Source organism: Hippopotamus amphibius, chromosome 7 (assembly GCF_030028045.1).
Source record: "Hippopotamus amphibius kiboko isolate mHipAmp2 chromosome 7, mHipAmp2.hap2, whole genome shotgun sequence".
Classification (NCBI taxonomy): domain Eukaryota; kingdom Metazoa; phylum Chordata; class Mammalia; order Artiodactyla; family Hippopotamidae; genus Hippopotamus; species Hippopotamus amphibius.
The window spans coordinates 16,168,464-16,184,080 of record NC_080192.1 but is presented as its reverse complement, the minus strand read 5'-3'; the positions used below and the strand labels follow the sequence as shown (position 1 = coordinate 16,184,080).

At 40.6% G+C, this 15,617-nt stretch overlaps 1 protein-coding gene across 2 annotated transcripts in view; it reads left to right on the top strand.

Moving 5' to 3' along the window:
- Positions 1-725: 725 nt before the first annotated feature.
- The window catches only part of POLR3B (RNA polymerase III subunit B), a 128,127-nt gene continuing 113,235 nt past the window's right edge, over positions 726-15,617 (top strand). The window contains exons 1-5 of one of the 2 annotated variants that reach the window (XM_057741766.1): positions 726-977; positions 4,544-4,576; positions 7,615-7,671; positions 7,756-7,820; positions 13,593-13,668. In XM_057741766.1, the coding sequence (XP_057597749.1) occupies positions 906-977; positions 4,544-4,576; positions 7,615-7,671; positions 7,756-7,820; positions 13,593-13,668 (303 nt within the window). In that variant the 5' untranslated portion in view covers positions 726-905. The remainder of the gene's footprint in view (positions 978-4,543; positions 4,577-7,614; positions 7,672-7,755; positions 7,821-13,592; positions 13,669-15,617) is intronic. The other variant, XM_057741767.1, reaches the window with a different exon arrangement.

The following is a 15,617-nucleotide window of genomic DNA, read 5'->3' as shown; positions in this document are numbered from 1 at the left end:
TCTTTCTAAGTTAATTTCTTCTTACTTACATTTAAAAAAACATTTTTTTTAATCTTATTTATTTTTTATTTATTGGCTGCATTGGGTCTTTGCTGCAGTGCGCCAGCTTTAGGTAGTTGTGGAGAGCAGGGCCTACTCTTCATTGCAGTGTGTGGGGCTTCTTATTGGGGAAGCTTCTCGTTGCATAGCATGGGCTCTAGGCACAGGGGCTTCAATAGCTGCTGAGCGTGGGCTCCATAGTTGTGGCTCACGGGGGTCTAGAGCCAGGCTCAGTAGCTGCACATGTGCTTAGCTACTCCGCGGCACGTGGGATCTTCCTGAACCAGGGATCTAACCCCTGTCCCCTGCACTGGCAGGCGGATTCTTAACCACCGCGCCACCAGGGAAGACCTGTGGTCATTTTAATGGCCGTATAATAGTCCATCACACGCATATACGTTAATTTTTTAACCAATCCCCTCCTACTAGGCATTTGATGTTTCCACTTTTTCCATATTATACAACGTGTAGTTTGGGGCTAACTGAATGAATTCTATGCCTCAGTGCCTCAAGTTGTTCAAGTTATCCATTTACTCATTTCTTTGAATTATTTTTAAAATGCTAGCATGCTTTTTGGCCTCAATTACGGGATAACTGACAATCTCCCGAGGTTTAAGATTACCCAGGCAAGACTTCCGAGTGACACCAGAGGGCGCAGTTTCCCGGCTCCGCCTCAGCTACATCCGGGTTCAACCGCAGGTTCCGACGGAGAGCAGGCGGAACCTTTCTTCCGCGTCTCCTACAAAGCTGCGCGCCAGGGACCATTTAGGCCACCGCGCACCGCTTTCCACAGGTGCTGCAGTTTGCTTGGCGCAGCGAAGGCGCGCGTGAAGGTTCTGTTTGTTCCTTCTTTCGTCGTGAGCAGCATGGACGTGCTTGCGGAGGAGTTTGGTAACCTGACCCAGGAGCAGCTGGCTGCGCCGATCCCGACTGTAGAGGTGAGAGCAGGGCATGCGGGGAGCGGAAGGGGCTGTGATGCGTCCTCGGGAGGCGTTTCCCGGAGAGCTCTGGCCACGGAGGCTGGCGGGGGGGGGGGGGGGGGGCCGCGGCTTCCGCGCATGCCCAGGACCCCGCGCATGCTCAGGACTCCGCGCATGCCCAGGGCTCCGCGCATGCTCGGGGCAAGGGGCGCGGGTCCTCTCCCGAGCAGGTCGCTGCCTACATGTGGGAGCTTCGAGCTCAGGGGGCTGTCAGCCTCCTCGCAGACCTTGCCTTCCCGCTCGCGGCTCTTGGGTTGGACCCATTCTAGCGTTCTTGTTTTGTCCGGGGAGCACTGGGTCTCGCCCTATTGCATCTTTGCCGGCTTATAAAGGATAATGAGCCCCAGGGAGCTTAGGCCGCTCTGGTGAGGTCCCACAACTGGCTGTGGTGGTAAAACCAAATCGTCTGAATCCCAGGCTAGTAATTTCTCCTTCTCACCGGGGACTCAAGTTTGGGGTGCAGGAGTATTTTAAACGCCCAGAAAATTTGCTCCGAATTTTGCTTAGGTGTTTTTCGGGGGAGTAGCCCTGTAGGTTTCATCAGATTCTTGGAAATTAAGGATAATTGCCCCACAGTGAGCTGCGTAATGAAGTTCAGCAGTTGACGTGATTTTATTTTCTGGAAAGGTATCGATACATATAACTTTTCTGGGCCTTAAAATCTTAATTGGCATGGCATAGGGAAGTGGAGAAGCAGTCAAGGGAGAGATGCGGGTAGAGGGAACAGGACGCTTGAAACCCGGAGGCAAGACCATCTGATGTTTTTGAGGAATTGAATCCAGTAGTACTGGAGTGAAGAAAAGAGAGGAGAGATTAAAGATGACAGATAAGGGTCCTGATTATGAAAGCTTTTGTTAGGCATCTGAAGGAGGCCTGGGATGCTGTTGATAGGTTTAAGCAGGAGAACAGCCAACAGGCTCAGTGAAATCTGTTTCTCTGTAGTCATTGGCCAATTTAAGAAATTATAATCAACCTGTTAGATTCCGTCTGTGAGTGGCTGCAGTGCACTGCGGACCTTCATCAGGCAACACTGGGCAATACTGGATATTTAACTTTTTTTTTTTATTGGAGTATAGTTGACCTGAATTTTTCACTCTTGAACAGATGTTTAAGAGCCGGCATTTACTGAGCACTTACTGTGTGCCAGCTCTGTTCAAGCCTAATGAGCGTTATGTTGTTTGATCCTCTGAAGCAAGTAATACTTTCACCTTGTTTTGCCAGTGAAGATTTTTAAGGCCCAGAGAGGTTATGTAACTAACCCAGTGTCAGAAGGCTGTTAAGTGGCTGATCTGGATTTTGGACCCTGGCAGTCAGACTCCAGAGCCCTCATCCTTAACTGCTGACTGGACTATTTCTCCAGAGAGCTGAAGGAAAAAGCCTAAAGGATTTCTGTTTCTTGCCTGAATTTGTACAGCTGTGAAGCGACCAGTACTACATTTCCAGTATTCTGATTCAGGAATAAAAGTTCCCCTTCCTGGCCCTTTGCATCCAATCCACCATCCCATCTTCAGGGCCCGAAACTACAAAATGTACTCAATTCTGAAACTTCATTCCCAGTGTTCTCCAAGTCTGAACCACTGTCATCTCTTATTTCCTAGGCTCCTGACTTGTCCCATTGCAACAATCTGTTCTCTGTTGTATAGCCAGAGCCATGAGTTTAAACACACAGATATGATCAGGTTGCTCTCTTGGCTAAAATTCTTCAGTCTGCCCAGTGCTCCCAGGGCAAAGTCTCAAGTCTTACCAGATTTATAAGGCTTTTTTCAGTCTTGCCACTGCTTGCTTCTCTAACCTGTTTCTCGCCCCTCCCCCCCATCTCCTCAAGATCTTCCTACTCTCCTCGTATAGTCCCTTTTCATCTTTTTTCATTCTTCCTTGTAGATTTACACACAGTAAAATGCATGAGTACAAGTGTTCATTTACTTTAGTTTTGACAGTTAAGTATACCCAAGTAACTAGCTCCCCATACAAAATACAGGACATTTTCATCATCCCACAAAGTTTCCTTTTCAGGGAAAGGTGTGCCCTACCCCACCTTTTGATTTCTGTCATCAGATTAGTTTTGCCAGACTCAATTCTTCTTCTTCATCTTTTTTTTTTTTTTTTAAGATTTGACTTTTTTTTTTGGAGTAGTTTTAGGTTCACAGCAAAACTGAGAGGAAGGTATAGAGATTATCTGTGTACCCCCTGCCCCCACCTACCTTTTTTCTTGAAACACGTTTTTACTTTTTCCAGGTTGTCTGCTAAATGTTGGAGTGTTTTTGCTCTCACTTCATGGAACTCTTCTCTACCTACACTCCGTAGGTGATCTGTTAACACAGCTTTAACGACCATCCATTTGCTCACCTGTCCCTGATTTAGGTCTTCAGGCCACTCTCTTCCCCAAGTTCCATACTCATATTTGTCTATTTGACATCTCCACCTGGATGTGTAATGGATATCTCAAACTTAACATACCCTCAACCAAATTCCTGATAGCTGCTCCACACCTAAACCTGCTGCTCTGACAGCATCTCCACCTCCTCATCTCCAGAAATGGCAGCTCTAAGGTGGCAATCTCAACTCCTCTTTCTCTCAGAGTCTCTGTCTAATCTACTCTCAAGTCCTGTGGGCTCTGACTGCACATTGTATTTCCTAGCCAACAGTTTCTCACTACCCATATTGTCATCAGCCTGGAGTATTGCAGCGAACTCCTAAATGTTCTCCCTGCGTCTAGCCTTGTCAGTTCTCGCCCCAGCAGCTAGAGTGATCCAGTTAAAATGAGTCACATCATCTTGTCAAAACCTTCCAATGCTACTGCTACTCAAAAGTAAAAAAATTTGCAATTCTTGCTAGGTCTTACATGGTCCTTGGGCCCTTACTCAGAAACTGTGTATTCTTACTTTAGGCTCAGTTCTAACCATTTGTCAGATTTCCTGTTAGCTGATTAGATACTATTCATGAAGAGTGTTATCATTGTAGGCTGTTTACAACTTTAGGAAGGTGTGAAGAACAGGCCTGAGAACTCAAGTGTGGCAGTTTGTAGCCATTTAAAGTAGGAGGTGGGTACGGTGTGATATCCTTCTGCAGCCTGAGCTCTGACCAGGCACTAGTTGAGAGAAAATAGTGGGGAGAAAGAACCCCCTTTGAGTTAAGTCAGCTTCCCCACCCCCAGCCTCTCTGAAACTTACTCTCCATTTCTCAAACTGGCAAACCCTGCTTACTCAGGAAGTGTCAGGAGAATGAAATAAAGATGAAAAGAATCTTGGAATCTTGAGTCATCAAGAAGAGATTAAAGTATATTCTATTTAAGAAATCTGTGGTTTAGATATGCTTATGTGTATGTATATGTTTGTATGCATGTGCACACTCAGCACATACATGATTTCCATAAAAGTGGTTGCAATGTAAAAAATGTTCTGTTTTCATTTACTCTCTTTTGCTTACTGTGATAAAGTGAGTCATTTTTGGTACATTAAAATAACTTCTCATGAAAATATTGTGATTGCTAGAGTTCTGATATTTTCATTGTTTTGATTTCACAGGAAAAATGGCGGCTGCTTCCAGCATTTTTAAAGGTAATTAATATTTAGCAGTCAGTTATTTTTCCAATGAAGTCAAGAAATAAGCATTTTTTAATTAAATTTTTATCACCAACATTTTTTGACTTTGTACAACTGTGTGCTTTTCTAGGTTTTAGAAATATAAGAAATTATAAGGCAGTATCCCTGTCTATAAAGTACTAATTAGGGGATTGGTAATCTACTTTTAGAGATAAGAAGTAGCATGGGACATGAATAATACAAACCAAAGTGCTGTTGGCAAAAGAGTGATGCCACAGGTGGTCAGAGAGGGCCTCCCAGAGGAGGTGAGATATAAACCACATCTTAAGAGGAAAGGAATTAACTAAGCGGAAAGGTAGGATGCAGGGAAGATGGCTTAATAAAAGTGCTCAAGAGGAGCCTCCACTGGGTCTGTAGGAAACAAAGTCCAGTCTACTTGGCTGGAATGGATGAGTGGCTAGACAGAGGAACCATAGATTATAAGGTTCCTATTATTATTGAACTTCAGTTTTAAAGAACTCATGCTAAGTAGTAGCAGGTTCCACAAGGAGAGATCACTTGACATGCAGTAGGATGGCTGTAGTCAAAAAAAGAAAGACAGTAACAAGAGTTGATGAGGATGTGGAGCAATCAGAAGCCTTATGCTCTACTCCTGGGCATGTAAAATGCTGCAGCTGCTTTGGAAAACAGCCTGGCAATTCATCAATGGTTAAACGTAGAGTTACTGTATGATCCTGCACTTCTACTCCTAGGTATTTACTTAAGAAAAATGGAAACATATATCCACGCAAAAACTTGTAAACAGATGTTCATAGCAGCATTATTCATAATAGCCAAAAAGTGGAAACAGCTCAAATGAGTATCAACTGATGGATAGATAAATAAGATATGGTATATCCATGCATTGGAATATTATTTGGCAATAAAAAGAAATCAGATGCTGACACACACTGCAACATGGATGAATTTTGGAAGCATTGTGCTAAGTGAAAGAATGAAGGCTTGAAAAATAGTAGAGTGTTGTCTGACTTAGTTCTGTGTTATAAGCAGAGGGAAGAGTGCTGGGGGATGAGGATGGGAAGCTGTCAGGGCCAGATATCTAACCAGATTTTACAGTTAAGGAATTTGATGTGAAGGATTTTGGCTTTTCTTCTAACGGTAACAGGAAGCTCTTGAATTTTTAAGTAACCAAAAATGAAATAAAATCCCAAGATCAAGGGAGGTTGTTTTTTTGGTTTTTTTTTAAAGTATGACTTTTTTCTATACACACACACATAAGCAGAGGAGAAGGGGTGGTATTTATGATTCAAAAAAGAGGAGATAGTTGCTGGTTTGTGGTCCAAGAAGACGTAGCGAACTCAACAGAGACATGAGACTATAGCTATTTCGTTGGAAGTTGGGGTTCTCCTTTACTCAGATCACCTTGCAATATATTTGTCCAAGGACAAAAATATAAAGATTTTAAATATGTAACCTAAAGACAGGAATGCGAAGCTTATGAGGCTGCAGTGCTCTGTGGGTGGGTAGAATCAAGGCTCAGAATGTTTGGTTGGAGTGACAGCAGTGAATAGAGACACATGTAAGTCCTTGTACTTAGTTTTGCTTAAGTACTCGATGAGGTGTGCTTGACTTAATAGCATTCTTTTGTGAATATAAAAATTACCTTTTGAGTTTTAGTTGGTCAGCCCTTAATGTGACCTTGTTTTTTAATAGCAGTGGTAAAATATCCAGAACGAGGAAGGTAGGTGGTAGCCCCACTGTACACTGGTGAGACTGTGGAGAATTGTCGGTGAGTTCAGGGCGTCCACGTGATCACAAAGTGGAGCCCACTCAGGAGCAGTCCATGGGCTACTGAAGGGTCTGGAAGGTGTGCCTGCAAGCAGTAATGGAAGGGCCTGTTCAGCCTGGAAGTGAGAACATGAAAGAGAGATATGATAACTAAACGGACTGTGGTGGAGCAGGTATTTTCTCCAGAAAGGACAGTTAAGCCCAAGGGGTGGAAACTGTGGGAAGGCAGACTACAGATCATTATAAGGGTGAATTTGTCCCCCAACAATCAGGACTATTTCATAATAGAATGGCTGCTTCGTAAGCCAGTGAGATCCTGAATAAGGTGATGTAATTGAAGCAAAGGCCCTGTGATTATCTGTGTTGAGAGTGTTCTAGAAGTGTTGCACTGATTGTGTTTGAAGATTAACATAAAATGATGAACATGGTAGAGTCCTTTTAAGTCCTAAGACTTTGGATTCTGTGTGTTTATCGTTTCTGTGTTTTTCATAGTAGCACACACACAGCGCTGTCTTTGTGCAGCCGTACTGACTTCTGAGATGAAAGGAAGTCACTGCCAGCTGATCTGATCTTAGGTCCCTGAGGTTCACCCTGCTTCCGATTTTAAATGCAATTATTTTTGGTTTTCTTAATAGAAATCCTTATTTTTTCCCCTTCATTTGTCTAAAAGTGTCATGAAAGACCGGGTATGTGGAAATCATAAAATCACTTACATAGGAGCAAGACAAAAAAGAAAATAGGCATTGTTTCAGGGTTGAAGAGGTGATGCTCAATTGCTGTATTTTTTCCTTGGATTTTTTTGTAAATTCAAAGCATGTAGAGAAAATCCTGCCTTACTTGTTAGCTCATGGGGAGTCATTAGGTATATTCAGGTACTCAGATCTTGAATTCCAAAGGTGAGGTGGTTTTTCTTTTTCTTTGTTTTTTTTTTGTTTTTTTGGCACACGGGCTTAGTTGCTCCGTGGCATGTGGGATCTTCCTGGAGCAGGGATCGAACCTGTGTCCCCTGCATTGGCAGGCGGATTCTTAACCACTGCGCCACCTAGGAAGCCCGAGGTGGTTTTTCAGGGAGGAAAACTTGAGGGTGTTCTCGTAAGATAGAGGCGAGATGGAATGAGGGCACATAAATGTAAAGTTCTGCCAAGTAAAATTCATGGGTTTTTTTTTCTCATTTTGGTTTCAAGGAAAATTTATGCCACAGGTGAGAGTCCATCGCATAATCTGCTGTTTTGTTGCTAACGTACTCTTTCTTTTTGTCTCTTCAGGTGAAAGGCCTTGTGAAACAGCATATAGATTCATTTAACTATTTCATTAATGTAGAGGTAAGCATCAGGTCTTGGAAAAGGACATGGTTAAGAATTAACTGGAAGCCAGAGTCTTTCCTCATGTTGCTCTTTCCACTGCAGATAAAGAAGATCATGAAAGCCAATGAAAAGGTTACGAGTGATGCTGACCCCATGTGGTACTTAAAGTAAGGAATCAGCTACTCTTAATTTGCTTTTTTGATTGTGTCTAACATTTTTTTTTAAGAACTTTTATTGAGATACAGTTAACATACAGTAAATAACTGCATATATTGTCTAATATTTTTTTTATAGTGAATGTAGTTGCAGCAAAACTCTTAACATAATTCTCCTTTTTACCTGTTTAACAGGAAGGTAATTATCAAATGCTCAATTTTTAATTGGTAAGCTAACGATAACAGGTAGTTATGAGTGAGAAGTTACTAAAACTATTAGGTTTAAACTTTTCTAAAAACAATTTTAGAAGAAAATTACAAAAATAGGGCAGAGAGTTCTCATGTTACCCTTCACCCGGTTTATGCTAATATTAACATCTTATGTAGCCGCAGAACAATTAGCAAAACTAGGAAATTAGCACTGATACAATATTGTCGACTAATCTACAAATCTTAGTTTTCCCACTAATGTCCTTTTCCTGGTCCAGGATTCAATCCAGGACCTGCATTATGTCCAGATGTCATATGTGTCTCCTTCGTCCTCTCTAATCTATGACAGTTCCTCAAGCTCTCTTGGTGTTTCATGACCTTGACACTTTTGAAGAATTCTGGTCTGTCGTTTTGTAGGAAGTCCTTGATTTGGGTTTGTGTGGTGTTTGCTCATTGCTACGTTGGGTTATGCCTTTTTGGCCGGAATACCATAGAAGCGATACTGTGTGTCATTCTGTCTGTACCATATCAGGGGGTACAGATGTCAATATATTTAATTCCTCGTGATTTTAACTTTGTTCACTTGATTAAGGTAATATCTTCCAGGTTTCTCCACTGTAAAGTTACTATTTTTTCCTTTAGTAATTAATCACTATCTTATAGGGTGATCCTTTGACACTATACAAATACCTTATTTCTCATCGTACTTTACCCGCTACTTTTAGCATGTTTGATGGTTCTTACCTGTAACAGTAATTGCTGTGATGTTTACATAGTGGCGAGTCTCTGTTTCCATTAATATTCTACATTAATATTAGAATTCTACTGTGAGGAAGAGGTTTTCTTCCCCTCATTTACTCTCTTTTTTTCTTTTTTATAAATTTATTTATTTATTGGCTGCGTTGAGTCTTCATTGCTGCACACAGGCTTTCTCTGGTTGTGGCAAGCAGGGGCTACTCTTCTGTTGCAGTGTGCAGGCTTCTCATTGCGGTGGCTTCTCTTGTTGCAGAGCACAGGCTCTAGGCATGCGGGCTTCAGTAGTTGTGGCACATGGGCTTAGTTGCTCCACAGCATGTGGGATCTTCCCGGACTAGGGATTGAACCTATGTCCCCTGCATTGGCAGGCAGATTCTTTTTTTCTTTTTAAAGCTCTTTATTGGAATATAATTGCTTTACATTGTTGTGCCATTTTTTGCTGTACAACAAAGTGAATCAGCTGTATTTATACATATATCCTCATATCTTCTACCTCCTGCGACTCCCTCCCACCCTCCCTATCCCAGCCCTCTAAGTCATCACCCATCATCGAGTTGATCTCCCTGTGTTATGCAGCAGCTTCTCACTAGCTATCTGTTTTACATTTGGTAGTGTATATATGTCAGTGCTACTCTCTCACTTCGTCCCAGCTTCCCCTCCCCCACCCCCGCAACCCCATGGCCTCAAGTCTGTTCTTTACATCTGCATGTTTATTCTTGCCCTGTCACTGGGTTCCTCAGTACCATTTTTTTAGATTCCATATATATAAGTTAGCATATGGTATTTGTCTTTCTGGCTTAACTTCACTCTGTATGACAGACTCTAGGTCTATCCAGCTCATTACATACAGCTGCATTTCATTCCTTTTAATAGCTGAGTAATATTCCATTGTATATATATGCCACATCTTCTTTATCCATTCATCTGTTGATGGGCTTTTAGGTTGCTTCCATGTCCTGGCTATTGTAAATAGTGCTGCAGTGAACACTGGGGTGCAAGTGTCTTTTTGAATTATGGTGTTCTCTGGGTATATGCCCAGTAGTGGGATTGCTGGATCATATGGTAGTTCTATTTGTAGTTTTTTAAGGAACCTCCAAATTGTTTTCCATAGTGGCTGTACCAACTTACATTCCCACTAACAGTGCAGGAGAGTTCCCTTTTCTCCACACCCTTTCCAACATTTGTTGTTTCCAGATTTTGTGATGATGGCCATTCTGATCGGTGTGAGGTGATACCTCATTGTGGCTTTGATTGGCATTTCTCTGATGATTAGTGATGTTGAGCATCTTTTCATGTGTTTGTTGGCCATCTGCATGTCTTCTTTGGAGAAATGTCTATTTAGGTCTTCTGTGCATTAGTGGATTGGGTTATTTGCTTTTTTGATATTAAGCTGCATGAGCTGCTTATATATTTTGGAGATTAACCCTTTGTCCATTGCTTCATTGGCAGATATTTTCTCCCATTCTGAGGGTTGTCTTCTTATTTATGGTTTCTTTTGCTGTGCAAAAGCTTTTGTTTCATTGGGTTCCGTTTGTTTATTTTTGATTTTATTTCCATGATTCTAGGAGGTGGGTCAAAAAGGATCTTGCTTTGATTTATGTCATAGAGTGTTTTCCTCTAAGAATTTCATAGTGTCTGGCCTTACATTTAGCTCTTTAATCCATTTTGAGTTTATTTTTGTGTATGGTGTTAGAAAGTGTTCTAATTTCAATCTTTTACATGTAGCTGTCCAATTTTCCCAGCACCACTTATTGAAGAGGCTGTCTTTTTTCCATTGTATATTCTTGCCTCCTTGGTCAAAGATAGGTGCCCATATGTGTGTGGGTTTATCTCTGAGCTCTCTATTCTGTTCCATTGATCTATATTTCTGTTTTTGTGCCAGTACCCTACTGTCTTTTTTTTTTAAAGAACTTTTATTGAGATACAGTTAACAGACAATAAACAGCATATATTTAGAGTGTACAATTTGATATCCCAATCTCCCAATTCATCTGCCCCAACCCTCCCCACTTTCCCCACTTGGTGTCCATGTGTTTGTTCTCTACATCTGTGTCTTTATTTCTGCCTTGCGTTTCCTCTTTCATAGTTGTTAGCATTTGCCTTGTGTATTGAAGTGCTCCTATACTGGGTGCATATATATTTATGATTGTTATCACCTCTTCTTGGATGGATCCCTCAATCTTTATGTAATGTCCTTTCTTGTCCCTTGTAACATTTTTTATTTTAAAGTCTATTTTATCTGATATGAGTATCACTACTCCCGCTTTCTTCTGATTTCCATTTGCATGGAATATCTTTTTCCATCCCCTCACTTTCTGTCTGTATGTGTCCCCAGGTCTGAAGTGGGTCTCTTGGAGACAGCATATATAAGGGTCTTGTTTTTGTATCCATTCAGCCAGTCTGTGTCTTTTGGTTGGTGCATTTAGTCCATTTACATTCAAGGTAATTATTGATATGTATGTTCCTATTACCATTTTCTTAATTGTTTTGTTTTTGTTTTTGTAGGTCCTTTTCTTCTCTTATGTTTCCCACTTAGAGAAGTTCCTTTAGCATTTGTTGCAGGGCTGGTTTGGTGGTGCTGAATTCTCTTAGCTGTTGCTTGTCTGTAAAGCTTTTGATTTCTCTATCAAATCTGAATGAGATCCTTGCTGGGTAGAGTATTCTTGGTTGTAGATTCTTCCCTTTCATCACTTGAAATATATCATGCCACTCCCTTCTGGCTTGCAGAGTTTCTGCTGAGAAATCAGCTGTTAACCTTATGGGAGTTCCCTTGTATGTGATTTGTAGTTTTTCCCTTGTTGCTTTTAATAACTTTTCTCTGTCTTTAATTTTTGTCAGTTTGACTACTGTATGTCTTGGCGTGTTTCTCCTTGGGTTTATCCTGCCTGGGCCTCTCTGCACTTCCTGCACTTGGGTAGCTATTTCCTTTCCCGTGTTAGGGAAGTTTTCAACTATAATCTCTTCCAATATTTTCTCAGGTCCTTTCTCTCTTTCTTCTCCTTCTGGGACCCCTATAATGCAAATGTTGGTGCATTTAACATTGTTCCAGAGGTCTCTTAGGCTGTCTTCAGTTCTTTTCATTCTTTTTTCCTTATTCTTTTCCACATCAGTGAATATCACCATTCTGTCTTCCAGGTCACTTATTCGCCCTTCTGCCTCAGCTAATCTGCTATTGGTTCCTTCCAGTGTATTTTTCATTTCCGTTATTGTGTTGCATATCTCTGTTTGTTTGCTCTTTAATTCTCCTAGGTCTTTGGTAAACTTTTCGATCTTTGCATCCAGTCTTTTTTCAAAGTCCTGGATCATCTTCACCATCATTATTCTGAATTCTTTTTCTGTAAGGGTGCCTATCTCCTCTTCCTTTAGTTGTTTTTCTGGGGTTTTATCCTGTTCCTTCATCTGGTACAAAGTCCTCTGCTTTTTCATTTTCTGTGTCTTTCTGTGGCTGTGGTTTTCAGTTACACAAGACGAGATACTGCTTGATACTGCTGTCTCCCCTCTTCAGTACCATACTGTCTTGATCTCTGTAGCCTTGTAGTATAGTTTGAAGTCAGGGAGCCTGATTCCACCAGCTTCATTTTTCCTTCTCAAGATTGCTTTGGCTATTCGGGGTCTTTTGTGTTTCCATACAAATTGTAAAATTTCTTGTTCTAGTTCTGTGAAAAATGGCAGGTGAATTCTTAACCACTGTGCCACCAGGGAAGTTCCCATCTTCCCCTCATTTACTCTGTATCTGTAATTTTATTTATATAAATATGAACTCATGGATATTTATCTTATTCTATGCATCATAATCCAGTACTATCATGGTTTTATTTCTCAAATGGTCTCAGACTTGGCCATAGGGAGATTCATCAGGTTGACTGCTGCATCCTTTCAGCATGCCCCTGTTAATTTTTGAACACTCCTTTAGTTTCTGGTACCATGAGATGTGATTCATCTGGTATTTTCCCTGTCCCAGCCTAGAATCAATCATTTCTCCAAGGAGCCTTAGTTCCTTTTATTTGTGTGTAGTGTTTAGACACCAAGATATGGGTACTAAAGTCTCAGTAGACAGAGCTATATTTACATATTTAGTCAATCCTAAGATATACATAAAGTAGTTTCAGAATTGTTAATTCATCACTATGAGAGTAAAATTTACTAATATTTGTATACTGCTTTTTTGTCTTTGCTGTATCCAATAAAAATACTGTTTTCTGAAGTTACTTAGATTAGTTATTTTCTTTCTTACCTTTTCAGTGCCGTTATAGTATTCATTTGTAGTGCAGTAAGGTTTGTATTCCATTTTGGGTATGTGAGACATTATTATGGTTGTAAGAGTGAGACCTATAGAAGAAACTCTGTTCAGGAAATTGTCCCTCCCCTCCCAGCTCTTCCCACCCTGTTCCCAATGCTCCCTGTAGGTAACCAGTCTCATTAGTTTCTGCTTTCTTCTTCCTGTTTCTTTTGCACAGATGAGCACGTACATTTTTTTTCCTCCTATATCCTTTCTTACAAGAATGGTAGCACACTATAGATACTCTTTTGAATTTGCTTTTTTCCTTAAGTATCATTTTTGGGGGGCTATAGTTTCAGTATTTTTGTAAAGAGATTTATAGTATTTTTTTAGAAAAAGATAACTTGATAGCATTTTCTCTCCTTTGTAAACTGTGTGTTCTATGACTTTAAGATCTCCAGTTATAATTTTTTAATTTGTCATCTTCTGCAAGATAAGCATTTGTCAAAGGGTAATCTTGTATTTGGGAGGAAAATAGCTTGATCGTTTATATGTTCTTTGAAGACATATAATTGGTGCTGAAATAACTTGCTTTTCAGATATCTTAATATCTATGTCGGACTTCCTGATGTTGAAGAAAGCTTCAATGTAACTAGACCAGTGTCCCCTCATGAGGTAATTATCAACCTTAATTTAATTGGATTTGTTTGGTTTAATTGGAAGAGTCAGTACCCTTAAAATATATTCTTAAAAAGTGATTTAAAACCAGAGGAAAAGATTTCTTATGAGACAAAGATAACCACAATGAATAAGCACCTGTATAATACCATTCTGTGTTAGGAAGTAATTTTGTACTAGTTGGTTTATCATTTAATCCTAGTTAACTTGCACTGTTAGGTCCCTGTGTCTTATTTATGTCCTGTTTCTGAGTTTTTTCTCCCCACCCTCATCCTTGCTGACCTTGTGTCTGGTGCAATGTGCTGTTCACTGCAGGAGTTTCTCCCTTAGAACGTTTTTCAGGGGTCAGCAAGCCTTGTGTTAGCAGGGGGACTGAGGATGAGGAGCTCACAGTCTAGCAGAGGGCAGATGAGAAGAAAATTTAAATGCCAGGGTTTTAACAGAGCTACAGACAAAGGCTTATAGAACAGCCCTCTTTATTAGCTTTTAACGGATTCTAGATTTCTCTTCAAATTCTTCCACTTAGTGTCCATAATTGGGCATTGATTCAGGAAGGAAAGTGATTTTTGTAGATTTTTCTGGTTTGTGTTAATGTAAAGCTAAAATAGCAATTAGGGGAGCATAGCACAGGAATCTTTAGTAAAGAACAAGTAAGGTGTTAGAGTGTTATGGTTGTTGTCTAAGCAGGGTGAAACAGGAAGTGTGATCAGGTAACCAGATATTTTATATAGGTTATTTTGGTATTAATAACCAAGTATTGTTTGAACGTTTATTACGTGCTGCAATATTGGGAGATACAGAAGAAATGATATCATATCTTTCCTCAAGTTCTTACTCTTGTGGATTAAAATAACAAAACACATGAAACAGAGACAGCAGGGTTTGCAGTCTGGAGGGATCTAGTAGGTAAGGCAAATATGTGACATTGTATTGAACAGGGAGTGCTGAGGACTGGATACTGGAAAGTGTGTGCCCTGATTTGGCTTTCCCCACCTCTGCTTTCCACTTGGCTAGAACATTCCAATTTTTCAAGAACTAGACAGCCAATTAGCAGTTTCCAAGTCAACTTCTAAAGTAGTATATTACTGGGTTCAGAGAAGGGAGAAGACAAAGAATTTGAAGTAGTTCAAGAAGGCTGAGGCCAGAATTGTCATTGTAATAATTATTCCTGGTGTTGAAGACAACACATGGGTATTACTGCAATTAGAGGAAGAGGGTGCAAAGATTTCTTGGAGGGATTTTGACTCTTGGAGAGATGGAGAGCGTGGGAGAGCAGGTGGGCAGGTAGTCATGGGACCCACAGAACTGGGGGTGCAGGTACTGCAGGCTTCACCCACACAGCCCTACTCCTGTTGAGAGAGAGTGTGAAGGGGACAGAGGAGGCCTCTGAGGTAGTTTGGGGCCCCACGTTTATAACATCTGTCCAATTTCATTCCCATTTGAAGGGATGAGTTTAAGACCCATGAATATCTGCCTATCATGGGCGTTGCATTAGTTTTATTGAAAAAAATGAGATAATATTTATCTAGTACTCTGTACCAGGCACCATTCTAAAAATACATATTCATATTCTTGGGAATTAAAATTATTCACATTCCCATTTTACATAGGAGGAGACTGAGATGCAAAAAGGTTATTTAAAACTTAATTGGTAGAGCCAGGATTTGAACACAGGCAATAAGAGTCCGCACTCTGATCACCGTGCCACTCCACCTTTGCTCAGGACTGAAAGAGGCTTGATCTAATTAAATATAAGGTAAACAATGTTTACTGGTCAATAATAGGACTATATAATATTTTTAAATCCTAGACACTGTTAGGCTAGAAAAAGTTCATACCTAACTGTCTTTGGTTCAGTAAAAGCCAGAGAGAGGATTCATGAATTGTATGGCTTAGGTTCAGAGATATTCTCTTTTTGAGGGTACAAGCCACTTGATGGCCATGAA